The following is a 14,238-nucleotide window of genomic DNA, read 5'->3' as shown; positions in this document are numbered from 1 at the left end:
TCAGAACCAACACTGACAGTACTAAGGCATCGTTGGCTGGATACGAAAGAGTGAGTCGCCACAGACGGAGAATCAAAAGTCCACACACTTGAAATGGGCACCAACACACTGCCGCACTTTTCCCTCACCGTGAATGCGAAGACTGGGGCTGTTTCCCCGACCGAGGGAAGGCTACTGGATGTCACCGTGTTCTGTGATTTGTCTCAAATGACATTATAGCCCCACCCCTTAGTGCCTGCACTTTTCTAGTGAGTCAACATATATATTGGCAAGCCATTTCAGCAACACATCAGTAAGTACTTCATGAAATATTGTGTGGCGTCCACAACATTATCTGATGTGACACCCACGAACCAATGAAGCGTTTATCATGTCAGGAAAGTCTTGAACAGCACACTTCTCTCTAATACTTACATTTATCACTACTCTTATATTATTCCTTGGTGTCACCACCATTTAGACTTATTTGCATCAAGTTTCCAGCTATACTGTCCCACCACTTCCACCCATACATTTAGCCTTTCCAATACCTCTCCTCTTTCATTTCCCACACCATAAAGTCATATAAGAACACCATTGCTTTAAGTTTTCATCTCCTATTATTGCTGTCACTACTGTCATGTGGGTGACAAAACGTTTTATGGACTTCTATCTCTCTCTCTCTCTCTCTCTCTCTCCCCCCCCCCCCCCCCACACACACACACATTCTTCTTTGAAGGGAATGCCCATGGGCATTCATTTCACACACTCATATATCAACATGTTTACTGGACATCTCTGAGAAACCTTCCACAGCTTCTAACATATCCAATTCAGGTGGTTCTTAACTCAATATTCCACTCTCTTGTAGATTGGCAACTTCTCCAAAGGATCCATGAAAACCTGTCACTTTGATAGCTGCTGACCCTTCAACACCAAAATGGCTTTCTCATAAAGTCTAGCTGCCCGTGGACAGCACATATGCAGTGATGAGCAATACCTTGACCAGTATGCCCAAGGCCCCACTGAGCCTTCACAGAGTAGCACTAGCCTCGAAACCTACTCCACAGACACGTCTACTGTGCCATATCGACAAATATCTAAGACTTTCCAGTCACTCCCAAAAAACAGCGGCAAAAGAGCACCCACTATCACTCTGATTTGGAATAAATTAACTACATGTTTTGCTGGGAGTTTACTACCTCTCAATGTCCCCTGAGATGAAAAACATTGTACCCAAAATTCTTTCCATCTCTCAAAATAAATATTTTGTAGTCACTCAATCTGCGGAACACCATGTGCCGTCCTTATGCAATGCCTACACAAAACACCTTGCTACTGGGGTAGTGCCTCAGTGGAAGACCCAAAAGTGTGTGATGTATCCTGTGCAACTTCCCAGACATCATAGCCTGTTAGCAACAGAGCCACATGTGAAAGAAGTAGCAACATAATCACTCTGCTGTAACTTCTATACAGGCTTTTATGTGGGCACAAGCACCAAGCAGCTGTCCAGCAAATGAATAGCCACCACCACTGCCTGACCACAAGGAAATTCAACCAATCAATGGCAGAGCATGAGGTTAAGTACAACATGTTTCATTCCAATGGATGCTTCAAAATCTGTTCCATATGGTTCCTCTGTCATATGTAGATGGGAATTTTCCTTACATCATAACCTTCTATATTGCAATCCTCCTGAGCTTTGTCTCTCAATCTTCACCACACACACACGTCCATCCTTCTATTCTCCCCTCCTCACCACTTCACTCTTATTCAATCCATCTGTTAACGCTACACCCATACCCCACAACCTCCTATTTCCACTTTTCTATCATGTTCCCCCTTGCTTTCACTTTTCCACATCATTATGAGCCACACACACATCTCCCGTCTGAGCCAGGTCTTCTCACTCTGCCAAAATTCCTAACCTGTTTCCCCAACATTTCCTACCCTCCAGTTGCTTACTTAAATTATTACTTCTTACTCTCACTCATTGCATCCGATAACCTCATCCGAAATGATGTGCAGCATTGGACAACTGAGGTGTATGGGCAATATCACTTACTACCAATCTGTTGGAAACAGGTGCTTTACAGAGCCATGATGACGATATTCTGGTAGTTTGTCCAACTAGTTTTTTCCACCAAAACCCTAAAAATATCAATTTGGAAAGTGAAACGAGATTTAATACGCAACACAGGCCATTTTTGAAGGGAATGTTCATCACAGCGATTAAAACAATGAAATAATTAGTAATTATGAGTAATTGCGGATTTTGTAGATCTCAATCACAAAAATGGCAGAAACAAGATTATCCCTTAAACAATGTCACTAAACAAAGACACATTTATACCACCATTGTTACAAGGAAGGATGATTAGAGTTTACCATCTTGCCAAAGCATCACCAAGTTGAAGCTGAGTTGGTGAAGGGCATGAGCCGTATATTTTGCAAAGGTACGAACTTTCTTTGAACTATAGGCTACAGTGAAATCGCAGGAAACCTAAATGAGATTGCCAAACAGGAGGTGTAACAATGTTCACAATACTGCCATTCTATGACAAATGACACTGATATTTGTACATTTTTTCTAGAGTGAGGATTGAAATGTCGGCACGCTCTGTAGTGTAGCTTTAAGTCTGGGTTATGTAGGAAGGTGATTTGTGAATTTGGGATGGCAACAATTCTGTCCCAACAATCAATTTTTGTAATGTGTTGCATATTCTGTAACTGCATTTTAGTCCCTGCTGAAAACCTCTCTCTTCCTGCAATCTTATATTTTCAAAATTGTTAACAAGTTTTAAGATATTAATGATAAGAAAACCAAAATACTCCCTACTCCAACTAGGTTCTTGGTGCTTTGGCAATTATGACGTGTGTGACTGTACTACATGAATGTTGCCATAGTTTATATGTACAGGTCAATGGAAGTGTGTGATTCCACCAATCTGCTTTGACCCTTGACGTAATCGTGTTTCGGTATGTGACATCACTACATATGGGAGTCTTGGAGTTGGTTGTGTTTGTAGATGTCATGTTGTATTTGATGGTGCCCTCCGGCTGTGAAAGTTGACATGCTGAATTTAACGTGTGATATTGGATTCATTTTAGCTTTGGTTGTCATCATGCTAACGTGGTTTTGAATTTAGGTAGTGCATCATTAAGGTTATTTTTGTTTGTGTGTTTGGCATTTTTGTTAAGTCTGATTAGTTTGTTATCTGTTGTGTGGAAAGAAGTCTAATTTTTAAATTGCGTTTTTGTTAAGTATGATATGACAGTGAAGCTCACGAGTGCATCACTATGTTCTGAAATGGGTGATGATATGATGTCTTGCCATACAGTTTCTGCAGGTGTTCAGTCTTATTGCTGAATATGTTAGGTGTCACGTTTGTGGGAACAAAATGAGGTGTGCGAGTGTGTGTGGTGATATTACCAGAGGCTTTTGTTGGTAAGTAATTTCAGTTTTGGTTTCATTCTATAGCCATTGTAATGTTTTGTATGTAGTATATTTACAGTTGGTTGGTTGTGTTTTAATTGATTTAGTGAATATAGAGTATTTGGGTTTTTGAGGTTTTGGTTGCACTTTTTGAAGTTGAAGGTGTTGGTGTTTTGGTATCAACGGCTGTGATAGACCTATGTAGGTCAAGGGAAGTATCTTATTTCTGTGACTGTGTTGGTGTAGCAGAACCCTGTATATTTTCTAAAATATTATTTGTTTAAGTCACAGTCTAACCCAGAAACCTAGCCTACACAACACGAGTTAAAAAAAAAAAAAAAAGGTTCAAATGGCTCTGAGCACTATGGGACCCAACTGCTGTGGTCATCAGTCCCCTAGAACTTAGAACTACTTAAACCTAACTAACCTAAGGACATCACACACATCCATGCCCTAGGCAGGATTCGAACCTGCGACTATAGCAGTCGCACGGTTCCGGACTGCGTGCCTAGAACCGCGAGACCACTGCAGCCGGCACAACACGAGTTAAGCTTGTTACAAATGCTACATAATTTAAATACAAAAGCTGCTTAAAGATATTACTCCAAAGAAGAAAATTTACACACTGTACATATGTGGCCTATGAAGTCAGTAGTATATATACAATACTATAGCAGAAATACCTCTTCATCCTGTGTACGTGCTATTTCTATCATAGACTTGCCAGCTGGATGTTGCACTGTTATCTCTCTCAAAATAGCATTGCCATCATTAGTCATAACAATTCCTCCCATTGGATCCATTAACATTTTCAACATTGCTTGTGGCCCAAGACATGTTCTTATAACATCAGCTATTGCCTGCAATACAATAAATGTGATTAGTTAGCAACTCTTTGATGATCAACAGAACATACACACACATTCTATCACGTTCCTTATCATCGACTTAGGCCTGAGTTCCGATGAAAATGAGTCCAGCCCTGCATCATAAACTGTGGATTAAGTTCAATGGACGATGAATTATCTGACAGCTAAAATGGGTGTGTCAAACATAAACACTTCCAGCACATTTACTGCATAAACTGATAGTTTTATATTGCGAATCATGGCCGATTTTACACTGCGTGCCGAGATGTTACATTATTGGGTGTTACGTGAAATCAAAGCCGTTAACACATTTCACTAGCACAGAAAGTTGTAAGTATCGTATGAAACATTATCGCAGTCTACACTGACTTCTTCACCTGTGGATATTTCACAAAACGCGGACTGAGAGGCGTCATTCAAAGCGTCAGATATTTGATACACCACTATATTCCTAGCGCAGATAACTATATGATCACACTCTCCCTACTACGAGTATGACTTATTTGATTCTTCAGTTAGTTGTCGTTAATCAGCGACAGGTGATTAACATGACACATCGTGTCTGAACATACATAATTTCATGAAACACAATGTATCACTTCTAAAGTACCATAACATCCTCGTGGTGTCTTGTCTTTTTACCTTTCCAGCTCCTATGTTCTCCACCTGAACCTTTCTGCCGGCATCCCTCTTCGTATTTTGGCCTGCGGATCACAACAATGAGTTAATACAGAACAATAAACGAAAAAAATTAAAGTACTGCAATAAAAATGCTTACTTAGAACTAAGATAGGTGCCGCTCCTGCCCCAAACATGTTTCACTCCTTTTTTGTGGTTAAGTTACACAGCAAAGACTCAACTGTCTCAGCAGGCGTGCGTAACAAAGATAGATCGCAATGATAGTACATCACTGAACAACCAAAGATAAACCACTTCTCTAGACCAACAATCTGAAGAATGAACTGGGTTTAATATTTCCACAGAAAAACAATTTTTTCACTGTAATTGTTGCTTTTCCTCATTTTCGGTCCATTTTATTTATTTTTCGTCCAAAAAATCGATAGAGTACATATAGGCAGGCAAAACGTATTAGATCTGCAAAAATCTGGAAATTGGAGCTGCGGGTTCGAGCAAAACTGCTCAGATATGTGGGTGGAAATCACATTTGCACAGACAAATCATAGCGTATAGTGTAGAAACCGCCACATATCTAGGGCGCGAAAGCTACTGAGTCAGCTGTTCTTTTTTTCTTTATTGATTTTCAATTCCCCCAGAAAGGGGGGGGGGGGGGGCTGGCAGCAGCTTAGTACGCTGCTCTACAGCCTACAGTCTCTTTTTTTTTTTTTTTTTTTTTTTTTAAGAAAAGGAAGAAGAAAGAAACAAGGAAAAACAGGCGATAAAATGATGACTTAAAGTGTAAAACGGCTAAAAATGCGGAAAGTTAAAAAAGAAAGCAAAAGAGGTTGGCAATGTCGATAAAATACACATGAATCAGACAAGTAATAATTAAAAAAAACATGGCGACAGTCTGGTTTCTGTTCGCAAGAGATAAAAAATCACACCCAGCGACAGTATGATGGCTGTTCGCTACACTTCCCTAAAGACAGACCACGGAACACTCACTGGAAAACACACACTGTAAAACACTGCACGAAAATGGTGGCGCAAATATGGCACTCCCGAGCCATAGGCAGATGGGGAGGGGGAGCTGGAGGAGGGGGAAAAACAAGGAGGGAGGAGAGGAGAAAACGAAAGGGGGGAACCAAGGAGGGAGAGGACTCATAAGGGGGGAGAGGGGCAGGGCAGACGCGAGAGGGAATAAGAAGAGGCAGAGGAGGGAAATGCAAAAGGACTCGGGGGAGAGAAGGGGGCAGAGAGAGGTGAGGTGGGGAATAAAAGAGGAAGGAAGGGGGGAGAGGGAGCCCAGGAAAAGGACAGAGGAAAGGAGGGGGAGTGAGGATCAGAGTTGATAGGAGGGATAAATGGAGGAAGAGAGGGCATCATCCGGGAGGGGGAGTTGATGAAAGCCACCTTGGGAAAGGAGATGTAGGGTGTAGAGATGGAGGGTAGGGGGAATACAACAGTAAAGACGTGGTAGGGGGCGGGGATGGGAGAGGAGAGGGTCAGCTGTTTGTACATGATCAACTAAAATGAGGACGCCACTACCGCATTCGGGTTAAGTGATGTCTCTCGGTAGTTGTGTGGTGAAATCTTTGTTATCTTGACCACTGAATTTGTCAAAGCATTGTTAAGAAAGCGATCGCAGATAAATATTTGTGACAAGAAAGAATACAGAAGTCATTGCTGTTTGTTTCACCCGCAGTAGTTCAAACTGTGCTCTTAAATTCCCGTGAAACCAAACTCTACGAAACCACAACATATTCAGAAATAAACAACCAAACTCTCCGAAACCACAAGATATTCAGGAATAAACAACAATATTTGTGATGGGCAAGAAAATAAATGTCATTGCTGGTTGTTTTACTTGCAGACAGAAGCCACAAAATCGAAGAAGTACGTTTTTGAGAGAGCACACTCTTGATTCGTAAATACCGTTGAATATTGCAGAACATATTTCTGTTAAACGAATGAGAAATTTCCAGAATGTGTTGCAAAAGCAAAGATGGAAAGACATTGTTGGTTTGTATTATGATGCGCAGCTACTTCCTCCTACTCCAGAATTGCACGTCTCTAATCCCAAGACCATAGAAATTGCATACATTTTTGGGAATTATGATTGTTTATCTTATGTTCTCATAAACACCTCTACTGTCAGTTTGTCGTTAACTGACATTTAATCAAATAAGAAATCGCACACAGAGTGAAATGTTTGTGCTAAATCTCCAATGCACCATTGCTTTGAAATGGCATACACTCATACACAAATTACAAGGGCGTGCTGAAAAGTAGTGCCTCCGAATTTTTTAAAACTGGTAAAGTTTTTCAAATAAAACAAACTTTATTATCATTCCACATCTCTATTCTTCATGTCTACATATTTATTTCTAAAAATAGCCACCCTGGCGATGAACTCATTTCTCCCAACAAGAAATCTGTTCTTTGCTACTGTCACTGTAGAATGTTTGTTGGCGGAGTCACAACCTGAGCTCTGCTTATATCGCTTCATGGCTATCAAAGTGAAGTCCTCGAAGCTCTTCTTTAAGTTTTGGAAACAGATGAAAAATGCTAAGGCCAAGTCGGGACAGTATGGAGGATGATCAATGATAGTGAACCCAAGGTGTCAGATTGTTGCAGATGTTGCAGCCCTTGTGTGTGTACTGGTATTGTCGTGCTGAAGGAGAGGGCACTCCATGTGTGGATGAACCCTTGAAATTTGTACTTTCAGTTTTCTGAGGCACCAACATAGTTAAGCTATACACTACCATGTTACATTGTACAATTCGGAGCCCTCTAGTGGCAGAGGGTTGCAACTTGCATCAGCAAAGCAAGAATGGCGACAAGTAATGTGTGTGACAAGTAACACCACAACCGATGATGAGAACAGAAAAAAAAATTTGGATGCATTACTTTTCCATACACAATTGTATAATATGGAAACAACAAAATAGAATAAATTCAATATGGCATCTCAAAATTAGTGAGTAAGGAACACCACATAACCAATTTCCATTTTCAGCGGAACACCAGCCACACACCATTGTATGTTCTCAGTTTAGTCATTCTTGTTTGTTCAGCCTAGTGTTTCCAATTTTTGCATGCTCACTGAATTCTAAAATGATTGATGCATGTCATTGCTTTAGAGTTCCTTTCTGAATTTATTGAAATATAGAGGGTCAACTTTACCAACTGACCAACGAACGATTCCTGACTGAAAATGGACGAAAAAAGGTCTTATGAATATGTGTCTGGAAATGCATTGTTGCCACAGTAGATGGCACTGACGAATGACAGTTCCTCTGGCCACATACTGTGTGCTCCTTGTGTTGCAGTTTGTGTGATTGGGGCAATGTACTGTAAGCAGTAGAATGGTACAGTATTTATGTTGGGGACAAGCCGACATCATGTTTGTGTTCAGCCAAGCAGATGTAAATGGTCTAGATACAGCACGGCTATACTAAAACAAGTACCCTCAGATACATCAACCACACCACACAACATTTCAAGCCTTTTCTGGTCGTTTGTGTGATAATGGGTCCTTTCAGACAGACGAAGGTGCGGGGAGGCGGCGAACTGTTGGTGCACTAGATTTGGAGGCCAGGGTTCTACAGGACATTGAGACAAACCCTTATATAACCTCCAACAGTTACTATTCCTTTCACCTACAATCCCATTTGAACTTTGAACATCTGTTGTGGTGTGGATGAGATACAGCTCTGTACTGTGTTCCAGGGCAATTTGTTATTGTTGCCCGCAAACTGTCATTTCTATACACAAATGCATAGGACATTTTCTTGTCTATTTCCAGTCAGGAATCCGTCCCTGCAGTTTGTCGGTTTTATATATGTTCACCCTGTATAGGAGGGTAAGTTGTAGGAGATACAAATTTGAGTTAGCTACCAGCTAACCTCTATTCACAAAATAGTGTTGGCTAATGTCTAACCATAGTTTGAACATGGGGTAATTTAAAAGTCGATTTCTAGATAGTTTAGCGAGGTTCTCTGAAGAATAAGTTTGACAAACAGCAGAAATAACTATAGAACCAAAGAATAGTGGTGAGACTTTGCTAATTATTGTCGGAATGAAAAGAATTGAGGGAAATTCCATACATACACATTGCATATGAATAAGTAGACATAGTAACATTTGCATGCTGTTCTAACGAAATTAGACCACTCTATTAGTATTTATAGCAGATATCGAAAAATACATGTGACCTTAAGCCAAATACCATAAACAAATTGAACAAAAAATTTAAAACAAAGAAATGAGGTACATATTTTGTTCCTTAGTGTCTTATTTCAGATGCAACATCGACCTTGCAGGCTGCTGTCACCACAGATCCCCGTCTCCATTCCAAAGCACAGTTAGTAGGTAACATGAAGATGGTGGTACCATTATTTCTGTAGATATTCAGTCAAGTAGGATGGTGTCCGTAGGGGCCAGCCATAGCAAGAGCAGAGAGAGAGGAGCTGTCATCTAAAAGCGATTCTGGTGGTGCAGTGTCCTCTCCCACCAGTGGAGAAGGGCTGAGTTGAAACCTACTGGGTAGTGTATCAATAGTAGCTGTGAGCCACTATTCCAGAAGAGCTACTCCTCTGCCTCTTTTTTTGATCATAAAGCACCCTTCTCAGCTTCAGTAATTGAATGGAAACTGTAGGATGCTTATCATTCAGTAATTTTGTGCACAAGAGATTGCCACTCTGTAGCACTTTATGTGGTCCAGAGTGCAGCTGTTATATGGCTGCCCAGATAGTGTGATCATTCAGAATGACATGCCCACAGTCCTCCACTGCCGTGAGGACAAATTCCCAGTGCATGTTGTGCAGCTGGGGAGAGAGTGTATATATATGGGCGATATATTGTTTTATTCTTGTTACTGATGGTTGTAACTCGCTCTCGGTCGGAAGCAGGGCTGTTGTTGTTGTTGTCTTCAGTCCTGAGACTGGTTTGATGCAGCTCTCCATGCTACTCTATCCTATGCAAGCTTCTTCATCTCCCAGTACCTACTGCAACCTACATCCTTCTGAATCTGTTTGGTGTATTCATCTCTTAGTCTCCCTCTACGATTTTTACCCTCCACGCTGCCCTCCAATACTAAATTGGTGATCCCTTGATGCCTCAGAACATGTCCTACCAACCGAACCCTTCTTCTGGTCAAGTTGTGCCACAAACTTCTCTTCTCCCCAATCCTATTCAATACTTCCTCATTAGCTATGTGATCTTCCCACCTAATCTTCAGCATTCTTCTGTAGCACCACATTTCGAAAGCTTCTATTCTCTTCTTGTCCAAACTAGTTATCGTCCATGTTTCACTTCCATACAAGGCTACACTCCATACAAATACTTTCAGAAATGACTTCCTGACACTTAAATCTATACTCGATGTTAACAAATTTCTCTTCTTCAGAAACCCTTTCCTTGCCATTGCCAGTCTACATTTTATATCCTCTCTACTTCGACTATCATCAGTTATTTTACTCCCCAAATAGCAAAACTCCTTTACTACTTTACGAGTCTCATTTCCTAATCTAATGGCCTCATCATCACCCGACTTAATTCCACTACATTCCACTATCCTCGTTTTGCTTTTGTTGATGTTCATCTTGTATCCTCATTTCAACACACTGTCCATTCCATTCAACTGCTCTTCCAAGTCCTTTGCTGTCTCTGACAGAATTACAATGTCATCGGCGAACCTCAAAGTTTTTATTTTTTCTCCATGGATTTTAATACCTACTCCGAATTTTTCTTTTGTTTCCTTTACTGCTTGCTTAATATACAGATTGAATAACATTGGGGAGAGGCTACAACCCTGTCTCACTCCCTTCCCAAACACTGCTTCCGTTTCATGTCCCTTGACTCTTATAACTGCCATCTGGTTTCTATACAAATTGTAAATAGCCTTTCGCTCCCTGTATTTTACCCCTGCCACCTTTAGAATTTGAAAGAGAGTATTCGAGTCAACATTGACAAAAGCTTTCTCTAAGTCTACAAATGCTAGGAACGTAGGTTTGCCTTTCCTTAATCTTTCTTCTAAGATAAGTCGTAAGGTCAGTATTGCCTCACGTGTTCCAGTATTTCTACGGAATCCAAACTGATCTTCCCCGTGGTCGCCTTCTACTAGTTTTTCCAATCGTCTGTAAAGAATTCGTGTTAGTATTTTGCAGCTGTGGCTTATTAAAGTGATTGTTCGGTAATTTTCACATCTGTCAACACCTGCTTTCTTTGGGATTGGAATTAGTATATTCTTATTGAAGTCTGAGGGTATTTCGCCTGTTTCATACATCTTGCTCACCAGATGGTAGAGTTTTGTCAGGACTGGCTCTCCCAAAAATTGTCAGTAGTTCTAATGGAATGTTATGTACTCCTGGGGCCTTGTTTCGACTCAGGTCTTTCAGTGCTCTGTCAAACTCTTCACGCAGTATTGTATCTCCCATTTCATCTTCATCTACATCCTCTTCCATTTCCATTATATTGTCCTCAAGTACATCGCCCTTGTAAAGACCCTCTATATATTCCTTCCACCTTTCTGCTTTCCCTTCTTTGCTTACAACTGGGTTTCCATCTGAACTCTTGATATTCACACAAGTGGTTCCCTTTTCTCCAAAGGTCTCTCTAATTTTCCTGTACGCAGTATCTATCTTACCCCTAGAGAGATAAGCCTCTACATCCTTACATTTGTCCTCTAGCCATCCCTGCTTAGCCATTTTGCACTTCCTGTCGATCTCATTTTTCAGACGTTTGTATTCCTTTTTGCTTGCTTAATTTACTGCATTTTTATATTTTCTCCTTTCATCAATTAAATTCAATATTTCTTCTGTTACCCAAGGATTTCTACTAGCCCTCGTCTTTTTACCTACTTGACCCTCTGCTGCCTTCACTACTTCATCCCTCAAAGCTACCCATTCTTCTTCTATTATATTTCTTTCCCACAGTTCTGTCAATTGTTCCCTTATGCTCTCCCTGAAACTCTGTACAACCTCTGTTTCTTTCAGTTTATCCAGGTCCCATCTCCTTAAATTCCCACCTTTTTGCAGTTTCTTCTGTTTTAATCTACAGTTCATAACCGAAAGATTGTGGTCAGAGTCCACATCTGCCCCTGGAAATGTCTTACAATTTAAAACCTGGTTCCTAAATCTCTGTCTTACCATTATACAATCTATCTGATACCTACTATCCTCTCCAGGAGTCTTCCACGTATACAACCTTCCTTCATGATTCTTGAACCAAGTGTTAGCTATTATTAAGTTATGCTCTGTGCAAAATTCTACCAGCCGGCTTCCTCTTTCATTTCTTAACCCCAATCGATATTCACCTACTATATTTCCTTCTCTCCCTTTTTCCTACTCTCAAATTCCAGTCGCCCATGACTATTAAATTTTCGTCTCCCTTCACTATCTGAATAATTTCTTTTATTTCATCATACATTTCTTCAATTTCTTCGTCATCTGCAGAGCTAGTTGGCATATAAACTTGCATTACTGTAGTAGGTGTGGGCTTCGTGTCTATCTTGGCCACAATAATGCTTTCACTATGCTGTTTGTAGTAGCTTACCTGCACTCCTATTAAACCTACTCCTGCATTACCCCTGTTTGATTTTCTGTTTATAGCCCTGTATTCACCTGACCAGAATTCTTGTTCCTCCTGCCACCGAACTTCACTAATTCCCACTATATCTAACTTTAACCTATCCATTTCCCTTTTAAAATTTTCTAACCTACCTGTCCGATTAAGGGATCTGACATTCCACACTCCGATCTGTAGAACACCAGTTTTCTTTCTCCTGATAACGGCATCCTCTTGAGTAGTCCCCGCCCAGAGATCCTAAAGGGGGATTATTTTACCTCTGGAATATTTTACCCAAGAGGACGCCATCATCATTTAATCACACAGTAAAGCTGCATGGCCTCTGGAAAAATTATGGCCGTAGTTTCCCCTTGCTTTCAGCCGTTCGCAGTACCAGCACAGCAAGGCCATTTTGGTTATTGTTACAAGGCTAGATTAGTCAATCATCCAGACTGTTGCCCCTGCAACTACTGAAAAGGCTGCTGCCCCTCTTCAGGAACCACATGTTTGTCTGGCCTCTCAACAGATACCCCTCCGTTGTGGTTGCACCTACGGTACGGCTATCTGTATCACTGAGGCACGCAAGCCTCCCCACCAACGGCAAGGTCCATGGTTCATGGGGGGGGGGGGATAAAACAGAAAAATCAGTGGTCAGAACCAGTCATTCGCTGTGCAAAATTTTTGCAAATGACAACTGCAAATATTTTTTCTAAGCAATACAGATACTGAGAAATATACATAACAGGGTTTCTGTCTACTACATAGAATGGAACATGAGAGTAGCCTTAAGAGTGTGGTACCAACGTTCAATGAGTCCTTTATTTTCAGCGTGGTTGCCATAGTTCTAAACCACCGGACACTACACAATTCGCAAACCTCAGTGAATAGATGGGACTCAAACTGATGGCCTTGCTCATTGGTTATCAATGTGGGGTAGCCAAAACACGTGATCCACATCTGTAGGAAGGCAAGAGCTGTCATTTTGACTGTAACCTGCATGAATTGAACTGCTTCCACCCAGTGTGTCTCTCTGTCTGTGGCTGATAGTATATAACAGAAACCATATGGATCTTATCTGGAGAGCAAGATGTACGAGACAGTCGAAATACCATCAGACTTCAAGAAGAATATAATAATTCCAAGCAGGTGTTGACAGATGTGAAAATTGCCGAACTATCAATTTAATAAGTCACAGCTGCAAAATACTAACACGAATTCTTTACAGACGAATGGAAAAACTGGTAGAAGCCGACCTCGGGGAAGATCATTTTGGATTCTGTAGAAATGTTGGAACACGTGAGGCAATATTGACCTTACGACTTATCTTAGAAGCTAGATTAACGAAGGGCAAACCTACGTTTCTAGCATTTGTAGACTTAGAGAAAGCTTTTGACAATGCTGACTGGAATACTCTATTTCAAATTGTAAGGTTGGCAGGGGTAAAATACAGGGAGCGATAGGCCATTTACAATTTGTACAGAAACCAGATGGCAGTTATAAGAGTTGAGGGGCATGAAAGAGAAGCAGTGGTTGGGAAGGGAGTGAGGCGGAGTTGTAGCCTCTCCCTGATGTTATTCAGTCTGTATATTGAGCAAGCAATAAAGGAAACAAAAGAAAAATTCGGAGTAGGTATTAAAATCCATGGAGAAAAAATAAAAACTTCGAGGTTCGCCGGTGACATTGTAATTCTATCAGAGACTGCAAAGGACTTGGAAGAGCAGTTGAACGGAATGGATAGTGTCTTGAAAGAAGGGTATAAGATGAACA

At 40.9% G+C, this 14,238-nt stretch overlaps 1 protein-coding gene across 1 annotated transcript in view; it reads right to left on the bottom strand.

The window, feature by feature from the left end:
- LOC126281733 (T-complex protein 1 subunit gamma) overlaps positions 1–5,203 on the bottom strand; it is a 51,022-nt gene extending 45,819 nt beyond the window's left edge. The window contains exons 1-3 of the mRNA XM_049980914.1: positions 5,063–5,203; positions 4,927–4,988; positions 4,099–4,275 (exon numbers count right to left, since the gene is read on the bottom strand). Coding sequence (XP_049836871.1) covers positions 4,099–4,275; positions 4,927–4,988; positions 5,063–5,099 — 276 coding nt within the window. The 5' untranslated portion in view covers positions 5,100–5,203. The remainder of the gene's footprint in view (positions 1–4,098; positions 4,276–4,926; positions 4,989–5,062) is intronic.
- Between the last annotated feature and the right edge of the window lie 9,035 nt (positions 5,204–14,238).

The sequence above is a fragment of the Schistocerca gregaria genome, chromosome 7 (assembly GCF_023897955.1).
Source record: "Schistocerca gregaria isolate iqSchGreg1 chromosome 7, iqSchGreg1.2, whole genome shotgun sequence".
Lineage (NCBI taxonomy): Eukaryota > Metazoa > Arthropoda > Insecta > Orthoptera > Acrididae > Schistocerca > Schistocerca gregaria.
The sequence above is the reverse complement of the archived record's forward strand: the minus strand, read 5'-3'. Positions and strand labels throughout refer to the sequence as shown.